Raw genomic sequence first — 9,183 nt, forward strand, 5'->3', positions numbered from 1 at the left:
TCCAGACCAATAGATCACAACACCAAAAATAAAGGAGACCCAAAAAAAATAACTGATTTACCTGATTAGAGTATTAGATTCCAAAGGAATTCTCTATGCAGAAGCAAAGTAAACAACAGACAAATAGAAAGATCCATAAATTGATTAACGAGCATTAACTAATTAATAATCTCAAATTAAAACACATGGGATTTGCATGCATAATTAGTTACCAAGGCGGAGAAAAATATCAATCCAACAATGATACAAAAAGGGAAAGGGAAATGGTAATGCCGGAGCCTTATCTTATACTTCTACAAAATTACCCTTTCTTATTACTTTATTTCTCATCCATAAGTTCTCTGCAGCTTAAAAAAGTATATGACTTCTGGTGGAGAGCTGTCTAAAGCTGAGTTTCTACATTCAAGTGCGATTTCAAGCTCTGATCTTGACAAATAGTGTTTCGGTACTGCAGTTAATTCACTAGAACGTTCTCTAATTCCTTGCTATGATATCCTCAACAGCAATACTTGCACGCGATGATAAAGTTGTCAGATCTTTCAAAATGCTCATCTGAGTTTTTGCATGCATGGTTTTTCCAATTATTTAGGTATTAATTTATCAATCTTGAGAGACCTTGGGACTGCCCCAATCTGTCATTTCTTCTTTGGTGATTTACCAACCTGGCATAATGTGCTCAATTGATTGCACACTTAACATGTCTAAATCCCTGTAGGGCCAGAACTCGTTAACCATTGGTTTCAAATAAAATTAATCAGAAGCACATCAATTCTGATAGACAATTTATTCCTCCATTTAGATATACCAATTCTGCTAAAAATTTGAAGCATACCTGTTTTACAGTTTTCAAAAGTTAGTTTATTAAACAATGACAAAGTGCTGCATCAAGTCCAAATAAAACTAATAAAATGTTCCAACAAATTGATGCATGCTGCAGGGAAGCTCCGGTTGAAAGAGTCGTCTATCGAGCCAGGTGGTTTAGCGCCCGTGAGCACATATGAGGACATTATATTGCTCGCAGATTGTGTTATCTAGGAACACAACAACTGCCCTAAACAATACTTCTAACCGCCTTTATTTCCTTAATTCGTGTGTCTTTCTTGCTTCGAGGAATTTAGACTCCCTAAAGAATTCAACGATTTCCCAAACTTTGCAGAATGCAAGTTAAAATTCAATAACTCTTCAGGAGTACCATGCATAGCACAAAACTCGTATAAAATATTTACATACTAGTGGTATACTTTCCTTACAAAACAGGATTCCTAAAGAGTCCTCATGTCATAGTATAGTTCCTAATGAAGATTTACACTAGAATTTCACCACCTTTTTTTCCAGTCTACTTCTGGCAGAGGCTACATTAGAATTTGGAGATTCATGGCTCCAGTGTTTGCCTTAGCACTAAGCATGCTACCCCCACATCTCAAAGAAATACTTTCAGTAGGAAAAAGGAAAAAAGTAACTCACACGGACCCTTGTGTACGTATACATTGATAGTACATGATACAGCCTTGCATCACTGGTTAGTCATCATCACCATCGTGGCTCGACCACATTTCGAACAACGATAGGGCAACCAGTGGTCCAAAGACAGGCGGGAGTTGAGGAGGTCTGCTGAAGGCAACAATAGGATCTGTCTTTTCATTCAAACGCCTTCCTTCTCCAAAGTCATTGTTTTCATGTTTCTTTGGAGTTATGGTAGCCACTGTGTCAGGATTTAAGAGTATATCATTGTTAGCAATAGACACTTGTTAAATTTAAATAATTAACAACACTGAAAGGGATAGGGAAAAATTACCCCATGATCTTGCCACAGGGTACATATGTTTGAGCTTGTATTTCACAGGTACTAATGCTGCAATTCCACGCATATAAGCTCTGATTATCAAGTTTCTCTCTCAAAGCTATGGTTAATATTTGAAAGATGGTAAAGCGCTGCAAAGAGATGTCAAATGGAAATAGTTCATTAAATTCCTTGCTTACACCGGCAGAAGTAACAACCTGAAAGTCTGTAAAAGACTATGCCTATATCACACACAACATTGCAATTCCAATTAATTATAAGAACTGAAATGATGATTTCAGTAAACATCTATATTGTAATAATATCGTGATCTAATCAAGTCCAAACCAAACACCAAAAACAAAGGGATTCCCAACAGAAACAACCGACTTACCCGATTAGAGGATTAGATACACAGCAAAACAACGGACCAGCACTATGTGTTGCTTTCTCTGTGCAGAAGCAAACTAAAACAATTAACCAACAACAGCTGGCAGCTTGGGGTTGTTGTAGACAAAGGAGGATAAAAGGAGAACATTCAGGAAAATTCTGCGCTAAATCTACGTGGCAAGCTACTGGGTAGGGCACTGGGCAGGGCAACTCTTGGGATACAGTTGGATCTAATGATTTGGGACCGTGAGATAGATCAGGCCCATTGAATAATGCCTAAGCCTTATTGAATCCGAACTAGTTTAGCTGAGGCCCATTCGAAATTGGGTTCTTGTCAGCCTGCGATGAGAGAGAGAAATTATGTTTATAAATCTGATTTTATAGTATCACTAGTCTCACATTATGGTTCAATGAAAACTCTCATATTAAAGTATGAATTTCCAAATTTGAATTTTCTCTTGATTGGAGCTGAGAAACTTTTAAGAAATAGTTTTGGTTTCTTGTGTGTATTACTTGTTAAAATAAATAAAAACAGATAAATAAATTTGTATGATCAGCCCAAAATTATAAAGAGAGCATAGAGGAGTTAGTGAGGAAGTGAGACAAAGCTTGAAAGCTAAGCATGCATGAGTGTAACTTTTATGGTTCATATGTTTGTTTGTATGTCCTACAAGGAAAGCTAAAAAAAATTGCCAAGCTGGGTCCTTAAGCAATTACTTACTTGCACGTCTTCTTCTTTTAACATTATTATACCAGTTCAGCAATTTCATACTTCACATATCATTAAAATTCCAATTACTTATTCCCTCGTCTCGTGTCTTAAGAGTCTTTTATGGGTTATTTTTTCTTTATCTCTTTGCCTCATAATAGTCTCAAGTTATTAGGATATAAATAAATTTTTTGATCATCCAATAGTTGTCTTATAGCAAAGGAGAGATTTAGAGCGTTATATAATCACATTCTTACAAATTTGCAGACATACTGTGTCTTTATTAACCCAACTTCTCCTAACTTATAAGAACTCCAATACCACAATTTCATAAATTACAGTTTGGGTCCATTGTCATTTGAGGTGAGATTTTATAGTAAATAGTAGCCAATGACGAAAGCCATTAGGCATGTCTTTAATAGGTGAAATGGATGATGTCACGAAGAGTGAGTCATCCAATTCCACGAGCATTGCTCAAAGGAACAAATTCCCTGCTTAGGGCTATCTCCACTTATATGTGACCGACCACGCTTTCTTTTATGCCCACAACGCCACGTAGCAACAGCAATAGCATTAGTGGGTTTATAACCACGTCTATTGTTAAAAAGCTTCTCCCCCTATTATCTAAATGACACCTATTTTTTTATAAGAATTTTTTATTTAAATTTAATATATATATCTTAATACATATATAAAATTATTTTATATTCTAATATTAGATAATTAATAAATAAATATATCAATTATGTTTCCGTTTAATAGATAAATATTAATTTTAAATAACAAGTCACTGAAGTATAGAGTATAAATAATTTAAGCCACTTGCTATGATTGCTCATGTCGAGCCGTTCGCCCCTTATGGATAAGAAGATTTTCACCAGAGCCCAATCGCTTTAATTTATTTCCACATTTACATACTTGCTAAATCATAGGTTCTAATAGCTCTAAGACTAGTTTACTGGATGAGACAACGAAGAAGAAAAGTCTAGTTAGGAGCCGAGCCCCACCCCAGTAATAATGGTGCAGCTTAGATCAATTAACACAGAGTCACAATGCACTAGTTGTATTTAAATTTCAAACTTTATACTGGAAGGAGCATTGTGGTTTGTGATGTCTCAATTATTTATGCAAATTCACTTTTCTCTTTTACATTTGCTGCAAAAGTAATAATTTATTTAAATAAAATAAAAATTTAAATTCAAAATCTTTTACTTTCTAAAAATAAAAACTTTTAGGTTTGAGTACGATTTCAAATAAAACATTATCCATTTTTATATTCTGATGGTTGCATTGCATAATCATCCATGGACGAAAACCCCTTTTTGTTTTTCTTCACAATGGTCAACTCCTTGATCGCTTGTTTTTTTTTTTTTTTTTTTTTCATTTCTTGGTGTTTGTTTTCAGTTCATGGGAATGCTATTTAATATTCATTTGTGTATGGATGAGGATTTTAGAATGTGGGCACTAGTAGTTCGCCTACTTTTATAGGCAAATGAAGATTTTTATTATATACATATATATTTTATTTTCTTAATCACTGTTAGATGATACAGTGCAATCCTATCATATGGTGATAGAAATAAAGTGATAAGAAAATGTGAAAAAGAGGTAGAACCACAATATTTGAAGTAACCACATTAGCCTTTTCTTTTTCTCTTTTCCAATTTCTACTAAATACCCTTCACATTAATTCAAGTCAATGTCTACTGGAAAATTATTTGACGATAAAAATGAGAATTTTGATTGCAACAAGCAAATGTTATTCATTTGTGAATGGAAAATAGTTACTATGTTCAACCTAAGAACCCATTACAAGACTTTATAATGTTCCAAGGTTTCATATACTTCTAACCGACAATTTCCATTCTTCAATTCAAAACAAGTTTTCAAGAATTTTTCAGGTTATAGTCTACATGGACTAACATTCTCATTAAAACAAACGGATACCAATACAATTTTTTCTTTTTTTCTAAAGAAAAGGGAAGCAGGAAAGGAAAAAAATAAAAAAAGATGTTTCCTTTACGGCATAAAACTAATTATTTTAACATGATGCTTTAATCCTTCTTTGAACCTCCGTATGCAGCGCTTCCAAGCCTCCTTCTTTCTCTTCCAGTTCCTACACCAAAAGAACATATAGCTTAATTAAAAAAAGCCCTTTTAAATTAAACTATAATCAAATCAAACTTAAAAGAAAATTTATGTAAAATTTCCCTCATCTAAACGTATTTACTAATTACATCTTTACCTTGGGTCCCAGAAACAGTCCATAAGGAACGCCACCAAATTTATCCGAGTGATGAAGCTGTTATTATTATTATTTTTTTGGAAACATCATTATGCATTTGTTACTTTATTATAACGGAAAGAAAGAAGGAAACATGGCGGCGTAAATGTGTAGGTGAAAGAAAATTAAACCTGGTGAGCAGCAGCAACTCTTCGCAAGTAGGGGACGTTGGCAATTGGGCCTACTGAGAATCGACGATGAACTAGACCGTCATGTACAAACATATACGCCATTCCAAAAACTGTTATTCCGAGTCCCTGTTTTTATGTAAAAATAAAATGAAGAAATTAGTTTAACCTGTTATTTATTCAACGATAAAGTGCGATACAATAAGAATAACCAAGAATATTCTTACGTGATATAATTACCTCCAATATATGCATATTAAATAAACAGTTTCACTGTGGTGTCAAATAAAGTGATCATATTTATATGGACAATTATGTTATGTCCATGTACTTGTCGTGAATGGAGACTCAAAAGTTTGGTCTAATTGTTTCACTCCACGTTTGTAGGTCAAATGGGTGTTAGATCTGCCGACCCACAAATATCAGCATCTTTTGGAAGGTTGTCGAATATGATTTTTCTTTCTTTTATTTGTAAATTTCCTTAAGAAAAGAAAAAAAAAGTGAGAGAACAGAGATATTAGGGAGAGAACTCACAGCACCGAAACAGAGACCAGGAAGTAGGCCTTTATTATTGAACCCATAAGACAACAACGCAATTGCTGGAACTGCATTTATTATTGCAAATACATCGTTCAACTCAAACGGACCCTCCCTCGATTTATGGTGGGACTGCCACAAACATCATTCCAACAGAACAGTTTCACATCAATTAAACCACTATTAGCCAACTCTGTTAGAGTTTAAATTCATAATCTTACAGCCTTAATCGCTATATTTTGGTACTGTAAATTTTCTAATGATAATAATTTATAGTGTAACCAACCTCGTGCATTTTCCATAATGATGCATGCCATAATGCTCTATGTGCCCACCTTGCCCAGAACTCCATCCCCACCTGTAATTCAGAGATTAACAACAAAAAGGACTTAATCCCAGTTGCCCTAATCACCTCTGTTTTTCCATGCATGCATAAAGCTAAAGCTATTGACTAATTCTCCAATATTAAGTTAATAAAGCGCACACACACCACATATATATTATATACATATATATATAGAGAGAGAGATACAGAATAGAAGAGAAGAAGAATAAGGTATCATGTGTAAGACTAATAGTGCAAAATCTCAACTTACAGCGGCACCCACTGAAAGAGCAAAAGTACCAAACATTTCCAAAGCAGGAAATTCTCCACCCTATGCGATGGAAAGTGATCAGAACTTATTATTACAAAAAAAAAAAAAAAAAAAAGAAGATGATTAAGTAATTGAATTATTAACATAAGTACCTCCATTTGCCAAGAGAATCTGTAATAAACAGACATGGCAGCTATTGAAGTGATGCCAGTACTGGACAAGATTGCAGCTACGAGGTAAGTAAATCTTTCTAATTTTTTCCTTGCTAGTTTCCTCTCTACACGTGAATTCAAGGGTTGTTTCTTGTTGACATCATTTTCATGTTTGTCCATAACATCAAGAAACTCCTCTGCTTTCTTGTCCATAACCAAACATATACTTAAGTGCTGGTTTTTTCTCAAAGAAAAACCCTTTGTTCCATAGACTAAAGTGTGTATGGTTGTGGAGTTATTGGATTTTGGAGTTGGGAAAGAAACTTGGCCGAAACGGTGTCTTAGAGAGCTTGAAGTTGCTGATATTGCAGTAGCCATATATAGCCTTTGGCTTGACAAGGGAAACAAAAAAACTTAAGAGAGAAAGTGGAAGGTGTTTAGATTAGAGTGCGAATGGAGATAAATATATAAGGCAGTTTTCCTGGTTTTCTGTTGCTTATTAACTTTGGTATGCAAGTGGTCCTGTTTGAGGAGTATTTTATGCGTTACTTAAATAGGCTTATGTTTCTAGACACACTTGGGTCCATAGTAATGAGCATATAGCTATTTTTTCTGTGTTGTTTGCATGGAGTCCAGATAAGCTGAAAACAGGATATACACTGAATTCACCTCATTTCTTAATTGGATATTGATGAATATTATGCTGAAGGAGATTTTTGGGTGTATTAGCGGAGCCAATAAATTTAGTAATCTGATTTTAAAAGATCTACTCTAGATACAGATTTCTTTTAAATAAATATAATTAGGTTACAAATCTGTTCTTCTAATTTAAGTTTCAAATGAATTAAACTTATATTTTTCCCAATTTGAGTTCAATATTGTTTCAATTTTATGAGTTTAATGAGAGTTAAACAAATTCAAAACATATATGTACATCTTTTTCAAAAGAATGAATAAATTATACTTCACTTATAAACATAATATCAATTATTAATTTAGAGTTACCTACACAATTCCAACAATCAAAAAATAAATGACTCATCGACTTAGTTTTAGGACCATTCATAAGTTTGATCTATCTATCAAATTTGACAAATGGTTAATTAGTCATCTGAATTAATGTCCAAGGGTTAAATATATTTAATTTAAACCTTTTTTATTAAATAGTATTCTAAATTCGTGTTTCATGATCAAATACGCTCAATTTAAACTTTTCAGCAAATAGACTTTTTGAACTCGTGTTTAAAGAGCCAAATATATTTAATTTAAACTTTTTAAAAAATAAAATAAAATTATATTTTTAGATTTTAATTAAATTATAAAAATTAAAATTAAATTTTATTTCATTAATTTATTGATACCTAAAAAATTAATTAATATTTCATTTTAAAAAAATTTAGATCACGTGTATGTGACCTTTGGACATAAATTTGAGTGATTATTTTAAAAAGTTTAAATTTTATATATTTGACTCTTAAATATAGATTTAAAAATTATTTATTAAAAATATTTAAATTTGATATATTTAACTCTGGAGAGAACTATTTATTAAAATATTTTAAATTGGGTGTACTTAATGGTTGAAAATTGACTCTTTGTCCCTATTAAATTGGTAATTTTGCCTATTTTCCACTATAAAGCACTAAATTTTAGCAGAACTATTCGATTTATTATTTTATTTGAGTTCATCTCTCATGTTGTTTCTTAAATTGATATAATTATTTTGATTCATAAGTGTATTTGATATGATATATTTCTACAGTGAAATTGATTGTGATGTATCTTATACTCTATTTTTGAAATATTTCAAATTAAAAGTTAAATGAAAAAAAATGATTCAACTTTTCAACTCTAAAAATATCTTTTATTTTAGGTAGGCTTGATAAGGGTCTTACTTGGTGTCTAATCATATCATGTCAAAACACATATAATATATATAAATAATTACTTATTAATCCATTATTCTATTTAAATGAATATGTTTATTTTTGATGAGTTAATCCGTTTAAAAATATATTTTTTATTTTCAGTAATAAACTGATGGACCCATTTATGTTTGTAACCTAATTATTCCAAATCAATTTCATTTAACTATAGATCATGTTTTGTCGTAATCGGATTCTATAGTTTTAAGGCAATTTCCAAAATTGCAAGTAATATAAATTATGCAAGGAACCGGCACACATAAAATTTCTTATTCAGGGCTTATTTCTTTTGGTCATTGATATGAGAAAGAAATACGAGGGTGGGCCAAAATCTGAGAACAAAAGAATTCACAAGAGAAGGCTTTTTAGGCCGAACCATCAGCCCACTAGACTTCTCTGCTCTCCTCTCCACTCCTTGTTATGAACCATCTTAGAATCAACTTATTATGATAGACCAAAGCAAAAGGCTATGCTTCCGACTCACTACTCTGCTACTGCTACCTAACTATCTGATGTATCTTCAGCCTCTTAATGATGTTCATTTGTTTAAAACGAATTCAACTCAGCAAAGATGTGGAACGGGTATTGAGCTTATTGCCATGCCAAACCTGCATTTGGATTTCGAATTCACCATCTCAGGCGAAAAGGGTACTTCATGGAAAATTAAGGTCCAAGGTCGCTA

The 9,183-nt window shown here is 32.6% G+C and overlaps 2 protein-coding genes across 4 annotated transcripts; both read right to left on the reverse strand.

Annotated features, from left to right (window-relative positions):
- Positions 1-1,198: 1,198 nt before the first annotated feature.
- LOC112537570 lies at positions 1,199-1,951 on the reverse strand. The gene is made up of 2 exons (XM_025160107.2): positions 1,796-1,951; positions 1,199-1,702 (listed from the first exon to the last, which is right to left on the reverse strand). The coding sequence occupies exons 1-2, from the start codon at positions 1,866-1,868 to the stop codon at positions 1,521-1,523; spliced, it is 255 nt and encodes an 84-aa protein (XP_025015875.1). The 5' UTR covers positions 1,869-1,951; the 3' UTR covers positions 1,199-1,520.
- A 2,821-nt stretch (positions 1,952-4,772) lies between these two features.
- Positions 4,773-7,115, reverse strand: LOC8287423 (beta-carotene 3-hydroxylase, chloroplastic). 3 transcript variants are annotated; one of them, XM_002509802.4, is made up of 7 exons: positions 6,577-7,112; positions 6,425-6,484; positions 6,115-6,186; positions 5,826-5,960; positions 5,295-5,420; positions 5,125-5,181; positions 4,773-4,995 (listed from the first exon to the last, which is right to left on the reverse strand). In XM_002509802.4, the coding sequence occupies exons 1-7, from the start codon at positions 6,952-6,954 to the stop codon at positions 4,921-4,923; spliced, it is 903 nt and encodes a 300-aa protein (XP_002509848.1). In that variant the 5' UTR covers positions 6,955-7,112; the 3' UTR covers positions 4,773-4,920. The 3 variants fall into 3 exon arrangements, with proteins under 3 accessions (XP_002509848.1, XP_015571724.1, XP_015571716.1); XM_015716238.3 differs by lacking the exon at positions 5,826-5,960 and having other exon boundaries at positions 6,577-7,115; XM_015716230.3 differs by lacking the exon at positions 5,125-5,181 and having other exon boundaries at positions 6,577-7,114.
- Between the last annotated feature and the right edge of the window lie 2,068 nt (positions 7,116-9,183).

The sequence above is a fragment of the Ricinus communis genome, chromosome 5, assembly GCF_019578655.1.
Source record: "Ricinus communis isolate WT05 ecotype wild-type chromosome 5, ASM1957865v1, whole genome shotgun sequence".
Lineage (NCBI taxonomy): Eukaryota > Viridiplantae > Streptophyta > Magnoliopsida > Malpighiales > Euphorbiaceae > Ricinus > Ricinus communis.